This window comes from Cebus imitator, unplaced genomic scaffold (genome assembly GCF_001604975.1).
Source record: "Cebus imitator isolate Cc_AM_T3 unplaced genomic scaffold, Cebus_imitator-1.0 Scaffold147, whole genome shotgun sequence".
NCBI lineage: Eukaryota > Metazoa > Chordata > Mammalia > Primates > Cebidae > Cebus > Cebus imitator.
Window position 1 is genome coordinate 1,078,456 of NW_016107462.1, and position 19,508 is coordinate 1,097,963.

At 41.5% G+C, this 19,508-nt stretch overlaps 1 protein-coding gene across 2 annotated transcripts in view; it reads right to left on the minus strand.

The window, feature by feature from the left end:
• Nucleotides 1-1,086: 1,086 nt before the first annotated feature.
• The window catches only part of SUCLG2 (succinate-CoA ligase GDP-forming subunit beta), a 281,870-nt gene continuing 263,448 nt past the window's right edge, over nucleotides 1,087-19,508 (minus strand). For both annotated transcript variants that reach the window (XM_017542762.2, XM_017542764.2), the window contains one exon: nucleotides 1,087-2,216. In XM_017542762.2, coding sequence (XP_017398251.1) covers nucleotides 2,101-2,216 — 116 coding nt within the window. In that variant the 3' untranslated portion in view covers nucleotides 1,087-2,100. The remainder of the gene's footprint in view (nucleotides 2,217-19,508) is intronic.

Here is a 19,508-nt window from a genome sequence, read left to right on the forward strand (position 1 = left end):
AGACTCAATTTTGGGAGGTGTCTTAGAGTTATGGAGAGAGAAGCTTCTTTCCTTCCTCTCTCCTTCCTCCCAGTATTACTCTTTCTTTATTTGCTCACTTATTTTCTCTTTCCCTCTCCTCGCTCTCTTTTTCTCTTCTGAGGATGCTAAGTTTGAGAACCTCATATGTAATCGTCAGCAGCCATTATCCACCTGTGAAAATGACCTGCTTGAGAATAAAACCAATAGAGACAAGCTATACTCAGGATGCAAAAAGAACAAGCTCTGATGGCTTTGAGCTTATTTGAAAATAAAAGGCTATTTGCTTGTTATTAACCCTTTTATGAAATAATCACATAAATGATTTAACTGCTTTATCCCCTCCTCCAAATTATGTTGACTGGAAACATCAATATTTACAAGTGATTCAAACATAGGCCTCTTCAGAGAGCAAAAAATTTTAAAAAATGTCTAATTGACACAATATAGGTTATTTCTTTTACTGCACCAACTAGTGATTAAGCTACCAAAAACCAAATCACACCTAAAAAGATACTGTTAATATTTTTCATTCATTGCACAGGCATTAAGAAAGGATGTAAGACTGATTTATCAAATAGTTTATTTCTCCATGGCAAACATGGCTCTAAACAATAATAACTTTTATACTTTTGTCCACACATGAAATTTATGAGAACACTGTAAGTTGGTAAGAAAAACAAACAAACTAGTTTGGTCTGCTATAGATTTATACATTGAAAGGAAAATTAATGGTGGCAATTGAACCTCGCTAAGTGGAGTGAGTTTATACTCGAGTATCTCCCTTCACGTTACAAAGACTGACATCACAGTTTAACCTGTCAGGCATCTGAGATACATTCCTGGGGTTCTGGTTTGTGTATAACTTTTACGCATTCAATAATCTCCTTACACAGAAATGGGTATCTGACAAAGATGAGTGGAACTGGAATAATCCTAGAATGACTCAAATTAGCAAATGTTAGAAACATACCTAAGACACTAAGGTTAGTGTCTTTGTAAAAAAAATTGTTTGAGGAATAAAATGGATAAAATGGGCTAAAATGAGAAATACACACAGATCTTATGGCTTACAAAGCAGAATTTTATTTAAATTTGTATAGATAAAAATCTACCAAAATTTAAACAAAAACTTATCCAAATCCTTTCCTACACACAACAAAAATGGACATCATGGAAACAAAAACCATATTCCCTTCAAATAAATTTCCCATTTTTCTACCATAAACTGGTAGATACTGGGAGGGTGAGGAGTAAGAGATAAGGAGAGAAGATAGTGATACCCAGCACAATGTGATCTTCAGTGCTGTCTCATCTTGAAATGACTTAATTACAGAGGTTTCCATGAGAATCAGGATTCTTCATTTTTGACACAAAAATGGAAGCTTCTAATCCAATATCACAAATAAGGCTTCGGGTTTTCTTTTTAGTGTGAGGTAAACAGTATATTTAATATTAAGGCAAATGGTAAAAACACATGGATAGTATATTAATGAAGATCTTCCACTATTAAATATGTTTTGGAACACTTATGGATTTTTCAAACATACGTTGGAATTAGAAGCCTGTAAAAACTGCTGCAGTATGTAAGAGCTATTTGCTTGAATGCCTTGGCAGTGCCTTTTTAGTAGCTAACATGTACAATGTAATCTTGTGGCTTTTTAGTAGTTAATACATTAAATATAATCTTGTCTGAGTTTTGAAATGGTATTTTTTTTTTCACTATGTAAGATTAGAAGCCCCCGAAAATTCTTATAAATGAAGCAGGATCTGATTTCAAATTCTGTCTATACACACAATATTTGGCCACATGGACCGCTCCCCAAAGTCTGCAAAACACTGCCTACTGAGCAGGCTAGCAGTGACAGAAAAGTATGAGAACACGAGACATTATTTTTATAAAGACTAAGTAAAAATCAGATTTAGGCTCTGTAGACAGCGTATTCCAGAAAACACAGATTTAAGATTTTGCCTTTTCCCTGTTTCCTTTTCCCCAATGAGATAACCATTTCTTTCACAATGATGAACCACCCTTTTTATGCAAAAATGGCTTTCTTTCTCCATTGTATCAGGACAAAGACATCACTTCTTGGCCACACTGGCCACAGCCTTCTTGGCTGCATCCTCCAGGTCGACCGCTGAAGTAATGGGGAGTCCACTGTTGTTGAGTATCTTCTGGGCCTCTTGGACATTGGTGCCTAGAAGGGGAACAGGGAACAATCAATGAACGAAACTAGGGGAGGTGCCTTAGGAAGTTTGCACAAGAAAGCACAAGACTTACCTGTCTACAGCTTTTCACTAGGAAATGAATTAAATATAGGTTCTCATCAATGTCGCTGACAGAAAAGATTATGTGATGAAATTTATTCCAAGCTGTGGTCCAACTAGAAAAGAAGATGAAAGCAAGGACTCGCAAGAAGGAAATGAACATGCTTTACTGATGGAAGCTGAGATGTCTGCTGATAATCACGGCCATGTGGATCTAATGTGGTTTTGGTCCACACCAGAAGTCACCTGTCGTAAAGGTCTCTTGGATGTCGCGGGTTTGGGCTGTGACCTGCTGTGAGAAAGGAAGTTCTGAGAATCTGCCCAGCTGTACCCACAAATCCACTGCTTTGGAGACTCTGGCAGCATCCAGCATGTCCATTTCTGCCTCCTCCTCACTGTATAAAATGAAATGGCCTGAGCCCTTCAGAATGGGCAATGCAGCCTCTGGTGGCAATCTCTTGACTGTTCCTTGTGGATCTGGAGTATGTGCCGGCCAAGCCACCTCATCCAAAGGTGAGAACTGCTTTTCTGCCCTTTCCTCTAGGAGAAATGTGATAGAATTTGTGTCTAATAAAATATCTCATTTTACATCATTTCCTGTGCTTTTATCTAGTTGGCAAGACAGAGCCTATTTATAAACAAAGACCTTGAAATATAGGCCTTGGAGAACTTGCCTTACCACAAAGAGTGCAAATAAAAAGAAGCACTGGGTTAGCACATTTCTTATAAAGGGGCAAAGGCTGGGTTAAATGGGAATGGGTGGATTGAAAAGTTGACGCAGCACTGACACTCCTGGGACCCTGGGTCTACCCACGTGGCAGTGAAAAGGAACGCCTGGCACTGCGCCTTCAGCTTACGGCTCACCTACTCGTGTTTTTTACAGAGGAAGCTGGTGAAAGGCCTCTCTGGAAAGTGACAGCATGAAGTGTGGGAAGTTGCTACCTAAAATCCCCATCCTGGCACTGCCATGTACTTGTTACGCAGTTGTGGGTAAACTATTTAACTTCTCTGGAGCCTTAACTTTTGTCTCCATACATAGCACTATCATCCTCATAATCTTCCCCGGAACTAACATCATTAAGTACTTATGTATGCCAGGCACAGTGCTAAGTAACTTATACACAGCACATGAAATCATTACAAAAACTATGTGTGGTCCTATTGTTCCTATTTTACAGATAAGGCAACTGAGGCACAGAGAAGTTTAATAACTTTTCTATGGTCACAGAGGTGGTAAGTGGCAGAGATGGGACTTGAACTGTTGTCTGTAATTATAAACCCTGCATATTCTAAAGATATGCTAGTCTACTTCTCTAGTGGTAAAATGAGGACAGTATAGCTGACGGTACAGATTGCAATGAGAGGCAAATGAAATAATGAATGTAAAAGCATTTCTGTAAATGGCACAGTATCTGTGGCAGGCCTGGCTGGCCCTCCACCACAGACTCCTGCTCCTCTTCCGCAGTGGAGTGCTATTGCTGGAAAGCAGCTGCCCAGCCAGAAACTACATTTCCCAGGTCCTCTTGCATCTAGAAGGGGACATGTGACTCAGATCTGGCCAAAGGAATACCACCTAGCCATGACAATCTCCAAAGGGACTCTTCAAACTCTGTTTTCCCTGTCTGCTTTCTGGAGTATTCTTAGCAGGAGCAGCCCTGGAAGTTATCTGTTTGGTTTTGGTTTTGTTTTGTCTTGTTTTCGGTTTGTTTTTGAGACAGGCTCTCACTCTGTCACCCAAGATGGAGTGCAGTAGTGCGATCTCAGCTCACTGTAACCTCAACCTCGGTGACCCAAGTGGTCCTCTCACCTGGATACCTTAATAACTGGAGCCAAGCATCCTGCCCACTCACTCTCTTAGACCTTATGGGAATGAGAAAGACCCTTCTGTAATGTTAAGACTGTTGTTACAGGAGCTAGCACTACTTTGACGAATACATGACTTTGTAAATGCTGTGGAAAACAGCTTCTAAAATGGCTTTCAAAGATCAGTCACTCCTGCCTCCTGGTATTCACATCCTTGTAGAATCTGACCCCTTGATTATGATCTGGATCCATAGCCTCCCTTCTAATAGATAAGAACATGGTAAAGTGATGGATATCACTTCTGAGACTAGGTTACAAAACCTTGTAGCTTCAATCTTGCTCCCTTCGACTCTTTGTTTGCTCTGATGAAGCCAACTACCCTGCTATGAGCTGCCCTCTGGACAGACTCACCTGGCAAGGAACTGAGGGTAGCCTCTGGCCAATGCTGATGAGAAACTGAGGCCTTGGGTCTAATAGCCAAGGAGAAAGTGCATCCGGCCAGCAGCCATAGGAGTGGTCTTGGAAGCAAATTCTTCCCTAGTCAAGACTTGAGATGTCTGCAGCCCTGCTGGCACTATGATTACAGCCTGTGAGAGACCCTGAGTGAGATGATCCACTGGAGCCGCACCCAGATTCCTGACCACAGAAACTGTGAGATAATAATTGTTCTTTTAAGCTGCTAAATTTTGGGGTAATTTGTTAAGCACTGATAGATTAAGTAACACAAATGTAAAAATACATTATTTCATTAATGCAACCTGTGTGCATTTGGATTGATTTACTGTGGCAGGTGTTTGATACCAGGCTAAGGAATTTAGACATTAATCAATAAGCACGGCTTTCATGGAGTAATGACGGAGTGTGAAGCGAAAGCCCTGATGGACACAGCAGCAAATCAGACTTTGGACCAGAAGGTAAATGAAAGATACATGTGTAAATTTTGATTTTGATGGTCATGGTCTGTCAACCAGGATGGAGTGCGGTGGCGTGATCTCGGCTCATTGCAACCTTCGCCTCTCTGGTTCAAGCAATTCTCCTGCCTCAGCCTTCTGAGTAGCTGGGATTACAGGCAGCAGCCACCTCCCCCAGCTAGTTTTTCTATTTTTAGTAGAGACAGGGTCTCACCATGTCGGCCAAGGTGATCTTAAACTGTGGACCTCAAGTAATCCATCCGCCTCTGCCTCCCAAAGTCTGGGACTGGAGGCATAAGCCACCGTGCCCCACCTACACGTGTAAATTTCTCTCTTCCTGCAGAGGCATGAACTAGGCTCTTCTCTCTCTTCCTTTCTTTTTTTGAGCACCTTCCAATCTCAGCACAGACCTCAGGAGAGGTGTGGAAGTAGTGCTCCTGATGTCTTCCTCCATCTCAGATCCTGTTCTTTCTGGAGACCAGTTTTACCATGGGTCCCGCCTATTCAGAGAACTTCTTATTCAGTTTTACCCGAGTTCCTTTCCATGTCTATGGATGAAATGAGCTCTTGATCTTTTTAAATTTTTTAAGATAAATTTAATGGGCTGTGCTTCCTAGCAACCAACTAATATAAATAATTTAGTTCTTTAATTAATATCCTCTTTAGCACCTAAGTTAGCACCAGTATTCCCAAGGGAAAGGAAATGATTTGGAAATTCATGAGCACTCAGATGTGCTGGGCCACTGCCCTTTCTGGGCTCTCCACCCAGAGCCCTGTTGGGCTGACACCTCTCTCTTCTTGGCTGACACCCATACATTCATAAGGCATCTGTTAAATGGCATTTCTTGGGGATGTCTTTCTTGACATCACCTCCCCATGCCCCAACTAAAGCAGGGGCTTGTACAATGAGCTCCCAGAGTAACTTGTATTTCTAAAATCTTAACATAGATGAAGCCTTGTTGTACGGCTTACTGATGCTTCCCTTGTACCCTCCAAACATCTGCTTCCCTTTGTCAGACTTGCTCACTGGATACTTCCCAATACCTGTTAGCTATCAGTATGTGCTGACCCACAGAGAGCTCCAGATGGGTTCCCACACACAAAATGTGTTTGACAAGAAGAGGGGTGGGCAGGTACTTTTTGATAGATCAGGTTGCTGTCCTAACAACTCTTTCCTATAAGGTTGAAATAGGTACCCCAAACTGCGCAAGGTGAAATCAGGAGGGATTTTTTTTGGAGTCCTCCCAGGATTCCCCAGGAGCTTTGGGAGTGGCTCCTTTCTCTAGGAAAGGCCCAGGAAGAGCTGGCTATGCCCACTGCCCTGAGTTAGGACTCCAAGCTATTACCATTCTTCCCAACCTGTAGCAGCTCCAGGTGCCGCAGACAAGTGAGTGAGGCCTTGCTTGAGGCTAACACTGGTGGACAGGGCCAGGAGAGGAAAGGAGAGGGAGCAGCTCTCCAGAAAACCAAGGCCCTTCTCTCCTCCCAGCTGCTCCTTCAGTGCTGCATGAAAATGCCTAATTGTTTCATAATTCTAGGATCCACAAAAGTGAATTTTAATTATACTTGCAGTTACACTTTAATTACAGCCTTAATTATTAAGCATATACTAGGCATGCTCAGAGCCAAGCAGTTTTTGAAGGGATTCTCATATTCAAATACAAAGCTCATCTGTGATGAGAAATGGGTCAGACGTAGAGCCAGCATGACCTGGTGGAAACTTGTTACAGAACGGGAAGTGGGGTAGAGACAGCGAAAGAGAGAGAGAAATGAAGAGAGAGACAAGGGACGGAGTCAGGGGGAATAGCCTAAAAAGGAACAGACATATGAAAAGAATGAGACAGGTAGAGAGTAAGAGAACGTAAAGGAGCAAAGCGGGTTTGCCAAGTGCCTCCACACCAGCCCTTACCCTGATGCAGGCACCATCTCTTTGCAGCAGTCTACCTGGCTTCTCCTTGAAGGCATGGCTCTGCTGCCCACTGACCCTGCCCTGGTCGTTAATTACCACTGACTTCCCTCCTTTCTGCTGAGGGAACAACTGGAAGAGGAGGTGGGGACACACAGAGAAGAGGGGTTAAAAGAAAACCAGCCGGGCATGGTGGCCTGTAGTCCTGGCTACTCAGGGGGCTACGGTCAGAGGATCGCTTCAGCCCAGGAGGCCGAGGCTGCAGTGAGCTATGGTTGCAACACTGCACTCCAGCCTGGGCAACAAAGGGAGACCCGGTCTCTATTTTCAAAATAAATAAATAAACAAAAATAGAATAAAAGTAAAACACCAGACTGTGGAACCAGGTCATTGAAAAAGAAAAGGAAGAAAAGAATTAGAGGAGGCCTTGGAAATGATCACTAGTTTGTGTGTTCCTTTAGAAAAAAATGACATTATTTGAGTATTTAAGGTTAGTTTCTTCTTAATTTACCAAGTGTCTGACATCTATTCCCCAACCCTCTCCCTGCCTTTACTTCTAAATAGAAATTATCATACCTGCTTTAAACTCTGACACGGAATTAAGTGTTCTAAAGAGAGTGTTTATGCCTCTGCACAGAATTACAAAGGAAATTGATCTCCTTCCAACATTTAAATAGTACTACTGACATGTTCTAATATTTATTAAATGCTGCATTGCTTTTTAATGAGGCTTCAGGACAACACTTTTAATAACCACCTGTATAGATAACTGATCAACTCAGGCTGGCAGAACCTCAGGCACTTCTTAATATCTGCTTGTTGAGAGCCACTCAGCTAAATGCTTCTCTACCCACTGCAGGCCTCAGAAATGGAAAATCAAAGGCAAATGAGTTTAAAATGGAATCTTGCTCTACTACTAGGAGATATTATAAAAAATAACAATTATTAAAATGTTTTATTCTTGACCTCCTCAGCATGTTACCAGTGACTCTCTGCCACTGGGTGGAGTCAGAGAGCTGTAAACAAAGACGCAAGGTTAATTTATCCACATTTCTTCGCTTTTATTACACACAAGAGAAAATAAAGGTAGTGGAAACATAGTCCAGGATTCTGTTCTCAAGGTGCAGAGGCCTCTTGCCTTTTATCATAAGGCTATGTAGGAAACCATTTTCCAGTCTGGAAATATGTAGAAACTGTCATTTAAAAAATAATTTAATAGGAATTCAGTTTTTTAAAAAAGAATACAGTAGTTAGCACTTACTGAGCACACATTAGGCGTAACAAATGTTTGTTGGATACATGAGTTAAGGGGTTCACAAGTATCATTAAACTTAATCCTTACAGCAACCCTGAAGTCTACATCATTTTAATCCCCATTTTACAGGGGAGGCAACTAAAACACTGGGAGGCTTAGGGACTGGCCCAACATCCCCAGCAAGTCAGAGGCTGAGCCAGGACTCGAACCCAGGTTCATCTGAGCGCAAAGCCATATAACCATGCAGCTGGCCTTTAAGTACTAGAAGGAATTCTAGGCAACCTTTAAGATAAGTCTCTTGTTTTCACTAGAGGAAACTGAGACCCCGAGATGTCAGATAATTTGCTTGGATCAAACAACCAGTTAACCCTGACAGGTCTGATTCTTGGTCTAGTGCTCTGAGTCAGGGCTGGTTCTAGGTTTTGGGCCAAATCCAGCCAGCTGCCTCTTTTTGTATCACCAGCAAGTTAAGAAAAGGGTTTACATATTTAAATAGTTGGGGGAAAAAATCACAGGAACATTTTATGATACATGAAAGTTGCATGAAATTCAAATTCCAGCCTCCATAAATAACTTTTTCATGGAACATAGCCAAAGCGATTTGCTTAGAGATCATCAGTGGCTGCTTGTGCTTTGTAATGGCAGGGGTCAGTCACTGTGGCAGACAGTATGGCCTTGAAAGTCTGAAGTATTTCAGCCCTCTGTGTGAAATAACTGAGTCTTGTCCCCCTACTGGGAGAGGGGAATTCAGTGGAAACAAGCCACATTCTCTAAAGCAGCAAATTCCTCCTCAAATGTCCACTGCTCCTGTACCCTTGCTCTTCATTCCTTAGTCTCCTTTCAAGTGGCAATCAGATAGAGGAGTTCCATTTTCTTGGTGACCTATACATTTAGATAACTTCTCATGTCTCTTTTGCCTTGTTATTGTATGCAGAAACAGAATAATTCATTGAGAATCGGAGGCAAAACTTCTGCAATGTCAGCAGCTCTTACTTGTTTGAGATGATGCGTGCCAAATACCTAGCACTGTGCTTGGCAGCCAATAGCACTGGCCATCCATGTGGCTTCAGTCAAGATACCAACAGGGGTTCAGATGATGATAAGGACAGCTAACACTTACTGAGTCAAGAACTATTGTAAATTATTTCAAAACTCATCTGCTCCTTACAACAACCTTCTAGAGCTGCCCTATTTTTATTCCCATTTTGCGGAGGAAGAAGCTGAGATTTTAAACCCGGTTCTGTTCTCAAGTAGCTGAACAACCTGGGGAAGCTATTGCAGCTTTGAGGCTTTAGATTTCTCCTTGAATGAGTATCTTATCAAAATGCTTTGTATCCCTAACATTTCATGAAAATTAAAGATGACATAAGATATTCTGTGTAGCTGTATTGTATCCACACCTAATTTCCTCAATGATTTCTTCTCCCACAGTAAGAAGAAATCAACACTTGAGTTGTAAATGTGATAGTTATTTAGACCATCACAGTAGGAGCCCCCAGCTCCAGGGGCAGGAAGCCAATGGCTAAGTTCTTCTCTACGGGTTTCAAAGAATGGTGTATATGTGCTACGATCATGCAAGCAAGGTATAGGATCAAGTCTAACATATTCACTAAGAGCTTATGCTTTCAATTATGTTAACCCTTAAAAAAAGCAACACAGATATTAAACCAAAGCTAAAGGAGCTTTAATATTAAACTAGAATGGAATGAACTCTCTGGCAAGCAAGAATACCTTATACTTCTTCACTCACCCACCATCATCTGCTAGGGATAAGACAATTCTTTTAAAAAAGGGATGTTTTACACACACACACACACACACACACACACACCTGCATGTGAATTTACCTTTTACGCTTTCCTTGAATCTTCCTCCTAGCTTTTAAGCCATGCATATTCTAATTTACGGATGATTTAAGAAATTTTCAAAGGTAATTTTAACAGTGTGAGACTTTCATTGAAAATGCTGACTTTGGTACACCATTACTACCTAAGAAGTAACATCACTGCATCAATGAGTGTGATTCTGTCCTTACGTGAGGAAACGACTGAGCGGACCTCATTGCTAATATTTTCCTTGGGAGGAAGGCAGATTCTAAGAGCTTAATATTGCCTGCGAAATTCTTACTCGACTCTCATGAGACATTTCAGAGCTTAGGGGAAAGGGAGATTTAGACACAGACAACAAGAGGATTTTCTAGAATTCTAGCTTTTGCTGCTGGGCTCTTCTCTATACAGGTATTGATCGACTTACCACCTATGCAACTTACGACCATTCGACTTTACGACCACAATCGCTAGCCGTGACTGCTCCGCGTCTGGCAGCGCAAACGTTGCCAGCTGGGTGTACGACAGTGCGGAACAGCTTCCGGCAGCACTACCATCTCCGCGTGCACCATTTCAACTGTACATATAGCCTACTCAACTTACAACCAAATCGTGTTACGACCGGTCCGCGGTCCCGACCGTGGTCGTAAGTCAAGCACTAGCTGTACCAGGGATCTGCAAACTATACCTCGTGAGCCAAATCTGTTCCACTATCTGTTTTTGTTAAAAAAGATTTACTGTGGCACCGCCATGTCCATTCCTTTACCTATCGTCTATTGCTGCTTCAACACTACAATGGCAGAGCTAAGTAATCACAAAAGGGAATATACAGTCACAAAGCCTAAAATCCTAACCTTTCAGAAAAAGTCTGTAGACCTTTGCTCTATACAATCCAGATTTCTGGCCCTGTGGCTAAAGAGCCAGGTGAAGACAAGAATCATCCTCATCTGGCGTTTCCCAGCTTGCAGTCCCTACTTCTGACTCCTTATAGAGTGGTGGGCAGCTATATTTCTAGCAGAGAAAAGGCCCACCTATGGTCTCTCTGAATCGACAATGGCAAATATTGGCTGGAATCTCCACTGTCTCCACCCTTTCCCATATTTGCGGTGGGAAAGATCATAGAACTCTTTTTCCACTGAGCTGGGATATAGCCTCGGAATCTTTCTTGGCACAGCACTGCTCAGGCAGCCACTGCCAATAAAGAGAAGGTGGCATGAGATGAAAGCTGTCTTCCCCCATCTAAAACATTCCTCATGAAGTCTTTCCCCGTGGGTAGTTCTGCCTCAGACAGCCTCAAGGTGGCGCTCTCTGGAAGAGTCTTAGCAGGACACACTTAGCCTCTATAAAGACACTACAGACTGAATCACTACATGTCTCCACCTGATAGCAATGTGCTTGCTCTCTCTCTTTTTGATGGCTAATCAAATACAACTTTCAAGTGTTACAAGAGGAAACTGAGGCAGGAAGAAATGAATTGGCTAGTCATTCAGAAAATACCCCAGAGCACACAGCAGTGTTCCGACATTATAAGGCAGGACTCAGGATATGCCAGTCCTGGTACCTACCCCGTTTTAAAATCTCTCCTTATAAAAACGGCCACACCCACAGCTGCTGCTCAGGGAAGCAACTTCAGGCTCTTGCTTCTGAAGGAATGAACACTGCCTAGACTAGGGCAGCCATCCGACCAAAGGCAACCCACTCCTAGGGCAGATATAACCTATGATGTGCATTGGGGGATGTTTCCTTTCATGCAGAGGGACAGCCATTAGTGTAACCCTCCTGTTCTCTTCTTTGCTTATCACTGGCTCCATCTGGGAGTGGTGATGGTGGAGGGTGCTGACTAAATATTCAAATGGAGGAAGTTGGCATGGATAGTCCCGCCCCTTGCTTTGAGATCTTCCTCTTAGGCATATGCCACTAAGTGAGTCCAGTTTATCCTCTGCTCCTTGGGTTCTACCCTGGAGTGGGAGATGCACTGAAGTCCATCGGTGCCTGTGACTGGGTTTACAAAGCTGCCTAATTCTGGGGCTCAGAGTAAGGAAGTTCACTGTTGGTTGCACAATCAGGGGCATCCCTCCAACTACTGTTTTCTTTGGTAATGAAGGTAATAGTTTTGTTTCCTCAGTCTATTTTATTTCTCACTGAGATCAGAACCCAGGTGAAAAAGGATCTGTCAGGCTCCTCAAAGACCCTAACCACACGGCTTGGTAGGATGGGTTGCGGACAATGGGAGCGATGGCTATTAGGTAAGCTAATGAGATTGGCTACTATGGGACCTGGACTTCTAACACTGTGGGATCAGGATGGCCTTCCTGAGAGGCCAGGAGATCTCAGAGGCACCAAGAAAGAGCACAAAGGAGTGAGAAGGTCCTCTGGCATTACGAGAAACAGCTAGAAAGAAGAGTCAGGAAGCTTTCCAGGTTCAATTCTGTAAAAGCCTTATAAAACATCTTTTAAAAATTATTGTATTTTTTAATTTTTGAGATGGAGTCTTACTCTGTTGCCCAGGCTGGAGTTCAGCAGCAGGATCACAGGTCTCTGCAGCCTCAACTTCCCTGGGCTCAGATGATCCTCCCACCTCAGCCTTCCAAATAGCTGGGACCACAGGGATGTGCCACCATGCCTGGTTAAGGCTTTCAGATTTTTTGTAGAGATGGGGTTTCACCATATTACCAAGGCTGGTCTACAACTCCTGGGCTCAAGCAATCCACCTGCCTTGGCTTCCCAAAGTGCTAGGATTATAGGCATAAGCCACCACATCAGGCAAAACTCCTTTTTATTAAGGCAGTTGGGGAGTTTGGGTTCACTGCATCAAAAAATAAAAAAAAAGAAGCAGAAAATTAAAAAAAAAAAAAAAAGATAAAGTACTCTGCATCATTCCAAGACCATGTTCCTTCAAGAATTCCTAGTCCTGTAATTATATGACTACTTTCCTAAAGTGTGTTAGGAGGTTTTTTTCTAAGGTAAGGCAGTTGATGTCTAACATGGGATAAATTTCAATTACTCACATTATCCTAGAGATAAAATGAAAACCCAATGTACCAGATATAGTAGATTATTTACCTGGAAATTTATATACTAGATCTAAGAAAGCTAGCCTAACTAATACTTTGATCAGGTCCTCTGAGTCTTAGTCTAAGGTTTAAGCATTAAGACATATTTACTAGACAATGGAGCAGATTTGAGGCTTGATGACAGCATGGAATTCCCTCAATATCTTACGTGGTTTAAGCTGATGATGACGAAATGAACACTAGGAGGAAGGAGGATGGTGGATCTGCAGGGAAAGAGCATGTGAATGATAAGGCAGGAGAGGTGAAAGATGTCACAGTGAAGTGAAGCTGGTCCCAGTCAGGACATGTTCACAGGGAACAGTGAAGGAGGAAGGAGATGAAGAGAGGTGAGTGGGCACTGGTGAGGTAAAGAGCAAAGTGATCAACAGGACCCGCAGAAAATGGAGACCTGGAGAGTAGGAAGAGAAAGGACAATGGGAATCAAACATACAGAAGGGCAGGGGCATGCACCGACAAAAACATCAGACCCTCCTCCAGGAGCCACATCTCCAATGACAGAAGCAACAAAAAGACTTCAGACAGGCTGGGGGTGGACGTGGGAAACGGGTCCATCTTACCTTGCAAGGGGACAGGGCTTGAGTAAAGAAGAGAAGATGAATAAATAACCCTGTACAGAGCACACACTGGAAACAAGCCCTGGAAAAAATGCCTAAATCCAGAAAACTGCGAAGAGGCCACGGGGCATCATCAGACACAGAACCGGACCCCTGGCTCTGCTGGGATCCACATTCAGTCTGCCCAGAACAATTGATTCCACCACTAAGCTAAGGGCCCCTGTTCTCTATGTATTCTGGGTGTTGGCGGCAAACCTGGGGCTCTATTATTCTACATGAAAATGTTTTCAAAGCTAGTCAGCCCACAGACAATCTACCAAGGCTGACTTTTTCATGAAAGCTAAAGGCATTATCACTGCTCTCATCTCTTAGTCTTAGAATTTAGCATAACTGAAGACTTGAAGAATGAATAGCCACCAAGCATATGAGACGCAGTTGAAAACGCTGTGGCTGCCTCTAAATTCTTTAATATCCATAGGTTTCTTTCTCTCCTTCAGCAAACCAAAGGATCACACAGCATCATGTAGCAAATAGGAGTGTAAATTGTGCCCTTCTTAGCATACTGAGTCCATGCTAAGAAGGACACGATTTGTACTCTTTCATTTGTGGCTCCAGTTTGTCAGTATTTCACAATCAAGGATAAGAAAGTGCCCCCTCAGATGGGGTATAGCGCCCAATTAAGAAAGTGAAAGACACAGAACATGCTTATGTTCTCAGTAACTTTAGAGAGAGTTTAGGGAATAGAGAGATTGGTAAGAATGAAGGGGGTAGAATAATTGTATTTAAAGATATTTGGCAAAAGAAAAACAAAGAAAAAATGTTTATGTTGCTGAAACCTTTTGGTAGTGGAAAATCAAATTGAGAAGATTTGGCTAAGAGAGACAGGATCCACTCTAGAAATTATCTTGAGGTTTATTATTATTACATTACAAGCTCAACTTGGAATCATAATAAACACTTGAGAAACAAGAAAATTCCTTTTCAGACATACCTGAGACACAGAAGTTTGCTGCAGATTTAAATGGGACAGTAATAGAGAAAAAGAAATTCTTAAAAAATTATTATAAAATGTTGGTGGATTCTGACAAAGAACTACAGAACCATTCAAAACATTTTGTATACTGTGTTTGGCAAAACACTTGGTACACTGATTGTATAGAGCTGTCAATAAATGTCCATTTCTCAACAGTTTCATGGGTTGGGCCAAATTAACCATCTAGGTAATTTTTGTGCCAAGTCTCGTGTACATTGCAAAAAGGAAAGAAATAACTGATTTCAGATAATTTGTTATTTACTCATACCAGAAACAATTGTCTACAAAGGCTAAATTTCCCCAAGATATGTAGCTGTTCAATTCACCCAAGAGTCTTTTGAATAAAAATAATCCTTCATCTCAGTTGGTGAGTTCTATTCTGATAAGGCAAGTAAATACACGTAATTATAAAGTTACCATTTTCAAAGAGGAGAATAATCCTTTCCTTATCCACTGGTAAAACAGCTTGTAATTATTACACAGCTGAAAACAAAGATTTGTCCACAAAATCCCACTACATCAAGCCGGATTTGATTAAAACTTTTCTCATCAGAACATTTTTAATATGTCGTGGGTGGGCAACAGAATCTTTAAAATGTGGGCTGCACATTGGAGAGACTTATGGCAAGGATCCTGGATCTTCTGAGTGGTCACAGAACAAACAAGAAGGCCTCTCAACTTTATTCACAGGAGCTAGATACTAGTAACAAAATGTGCCATTGGATTTTGAAATGTCTGTTATCTGGGTCACTGAAAATCTCACAGTTCTTCAGACTGTTATAAACGTGGCAGAGTGCCTGAAACTTAGAAAGTACTTAATAAATATTAGCAATAACAACTATTTACTATTGTAATTCAGTCTCTGGCAACATCTTTCTATCACATCTCATTTTTAGTGTCACTTGGCTTTGTAATAGCTATTGGGATGATGGAGATACCTTTTCATCTCACTCTCCCTAGCTAGACAATGGTGTGTGTTCTGGGAGTGTGAACCAAATTTAATATAGATAAGAATAAAGAACCTTGAGAAACTCATCCATCAAAACAGAGTGTCACGTAATGTCAGGTCAAATAGAAACTACCACTAAAAGTGTCCAAAATGTTCCCATCTCTTAGTACTACTTTATCTTTCTTTGTCCGTGCAGACAATGAAGACTTGCTCTGTTTAGAAAAAAACAGAACGAACCAAATCATACTCTAAGGTTGGGTAAAATACAATTAAATGTAGAGAAATTTGTGGAAGAATAAGAATTTATGTTTTGACATAGAGGAAAGCAAATGAAAAATTTAGATGGACAATCAAAGACATTTCCCAAAGCTCCCCATAGTTGGCACGTTTTTCTCCACTGGAAGTACTGAGAAGCACTACTTGTGACATGGCATTTTTGGTTTTGTTTGGTTTTTCATTCTAACTGAGCTGACCTGCAGAAGCAGTTTCCTCTGCAGCCAGTTCTGCATGCGGTGTACGAAGGGCCTTTAAAATGGGCGTAACTTCCCCATTTGTCTGTCACATCTCTCCTTGGATGGTCCTCTATATTCCCACATATTCCTTCTCCACATGCACTCTATCCAGTGTTGCAGCTTCATCTCTGATTCTCTCTCACGCTCTCTACTGAGTTCCCTCTCTAACTTTCTCAAGTCCATCATCTATGCCTTCATTTTCCTGGTTCACAGACTTAAATTCCTTAGATTCCCATTGTTCTCTCATCTCATTTTCTCTCTGCTCTTGTCTCCATACCACTTTATATCTGTGGCAATTCTGCTTGGGATTTTGGTTCCACCTCATGTTGTTGATTCGGTACCTACTCAGTATTCCCACTCTGTTCTTTTAGCCATAATATATTGCTGCAAAGACATTACTCTCTTCAGGGCAGCCTTCTGATCTGCCTGGGTCCTGGGCTTCGGTTTTTACCACTGTTACGACCCCAGTACCAACTCTCAGGTATGGATGATAACTTACTTGATGACTGACTTCTGATCCTCTCAACACTCCCCACTTATGCCTTTGCAATGATTCAAATCCTACCTATCCTCCAGACTCAACTTGGAAATTCTCCTTGTATACTACTTCTTTGCTAACTCATATCTCTAAACCTACTATAAGAGTCAATGTTGACTAAGCATAAAAGTGGGTTATACCAATGAAAGGGAGCAGAGGTACGGCAGGCACTGACTTTAAGGGACACATTATTAGGAATCTGCATTTCCTTACTCTAAAAGGCATTGGCTTGGTTTGCATTTAGTTCCTTTTATGGATAATACCTTCTGCAAATTTCTGCATTGTTTCACCTACGATCAGTGTCAAGAGTACAGTTGTAACAGAATGCTTCATCTTCTCCTTGTTTACTATACATGGCCAATACAATCTTGGGATAGGTCTTGTCTTGGTGTGGGGCTGCTGCATTCCCAGAAATCATACATATGAATATTAGCAAGTGTCCCCAGTAGTTTCACGTTGAATGTGAGAGCCTGTACCTATCCAAGGACATTTATCATGTAAGATGCCAATTCCCACAAGAAGAAAAGGACACTAACTAGAACTCCAGAAATATCCAAAGCTCTCCTGCTTTCACTCTCTTGACAAAGGTCCCAGGTGCTTATTATAAGAGAAGAGCAATAATAGTGGAAAGAAGGTAGTGGCTAGGCAGGGTCACTACGAATACTTTTCTTCACACAAATTTGGGGGACAGTGCCCTTTTTGATCTCATCCTGAGCTATCACATTCAATTCCTTCATGATATAGTGGACACTGTGAAGTTATCAGTGTTTCTGAAGATTCAGCAAACCAGTCTGGTGGCTGTCTGGGATCCCCTGATGGCTACTTCTACTAAGATAGAAGCAAGTTCTATTAGCAGGTAACATTTGTTACCATTTTATAGATATTGTCTTATATTGTTAATTTTTTCCATTTTATTTTCCCATCCATCAAGTAACTGACATTACTTTTAACATTTCTCTTGATCCTCTTTAATACCTAAAGCTCATTGACCTGCACGTAGTATTTACTAATATACTAATTAACTAATTAAAAAACCACAGGCATATATCTTGGAAGTACACTTACTTAAAAGATGCAAATCTGATCATCTAACAAATTTAGAAATGTCAAGGCTTCTTCTTAGTATCTCAGCCAGACCTCTGATGCAATCAGCAAAATCAAGGAAAATAATCTTGAATGTGGTATTTTGCATATTTCAGCATGAATATCATGTGGGTATTACAAAAATCATTTAATTCTTCTGAAATACTAAGCAGAGTGTGAAATTAAAGGTACACTCCTTTAAATCTTTGGGGAAAAATTTAAAGCAGGGTAATGAGCCTTTCCAGAAATGTATGAATAACTAACAATTATGGGCCTCTGTGACAACCCAGGCACAGAAAAGATCACCAGAGGGAATGGGTCAATCACAGTGTCCGCATTCAAACCTGTTTTTTTCTGGTGACGGACAATAATATAATTTGCTGATAGAGATGTGTTCCCCCTTTAAGAACAGGAGAAGAGTTGACTCTTAAAATCTGAGAGTCTCTGATCACTTTAACCCTGAAAACAGTCTCACAGCAACATTGTAATCAGAAATATACCAATACTGATGCACTCATTAATTCCTTGATCCACTGTTTTACATTGTAGCTTTGTCATTTATTTTTCTTTTATTACTTTTATTGGGATCAATTATGCTGCATCTACACTTCTAAGAATATTTAATTCATTGATATGTTTTAATGTTCATATTAGGCTTTACTGACTGAAATGTCTGCTATTTTCATCTTTGTGATTATTATTTCTATCAAGTCCGTATTGTGCAGACCTAACCATGTGGAGCAGACAGTCTCGGGTAAGGAGAGAGAAAGGAGAGTGGCAGAGAGTGAAAGAAGAAGAAAAAGACACAAAGAGAGAGGCACACATGGAGAACAACAGGCTACACCTGTTTGGGAGTCTGAACGTCAAAGGATTGGAGTACACCAGCAGGGTCAAAATATCCTTGAACTTTTTCTTGAGAAGGTCTCCAGGGAATTATGTCTCCAACACAGAGCTTGGGGAAACTGAGCAGTTCCAAGATTATACTGTAAATGATATGGCTTGGCTTATTGTCCCCACCCAAATCTCACTTTGAATTGTAATAATCCCCACAAGTCGTGGGTGGGACCCTACGGGAGATAACTGAATCATGGGGTGGGTTTTTCCAATACTGTTCTCATGATAGTGGTTTTACAAAGGAGAATTCCCCTGCACATGCCCTCTCTTGCCTGCTGCCACATCCCTTGCTATTCCACCAGGACTGTGAGGCCTCCCTAGCCATGTAGAACTGTGAGTCAATTAACCCCTTTCCTTTATAAATTACAGTGTTGGGTATGTCTTTATTAGCAGCATGAGAACAGACTAATACAGTGGATATTTACTCAATGGGCTGCTTGATTACTGTAATCTGAGTTTGTTGATGAAGTATACAAGACTTTTGGACAGTTATCATATTGAAGTGTCTGTTATTGCTTGTACTCTAGTGGTTCTCAGAGTGTGGTCCACAGAACTGAGGTGGGGGTAGGGGAAGCTCCTTAAGGTAAAAACCACTTTCACAGTAATAGTGGTAGTAATAATAACAATAAGAGAATGCTAATGTTGGCATTTGTACTAATGGGTCAAAAGTAATGGTAGGCAAAACTGCCAGCAAGTTGCCATGGACTCAAGGTAGTGGCGTCACACTGTGCTAGTAATCGGTGCATTTTTTCTTTTTTTTTTTTTTGAGATGGGGTCTTGCTAAGCTGCCTGGGCTAGAATATAGTAGCACAATCATAGCTCACTGCAGCCTTGAACTCCCGGCTCAAACCATCCTCCTGCCTCAGTCTCCTGATGAGCTGGGA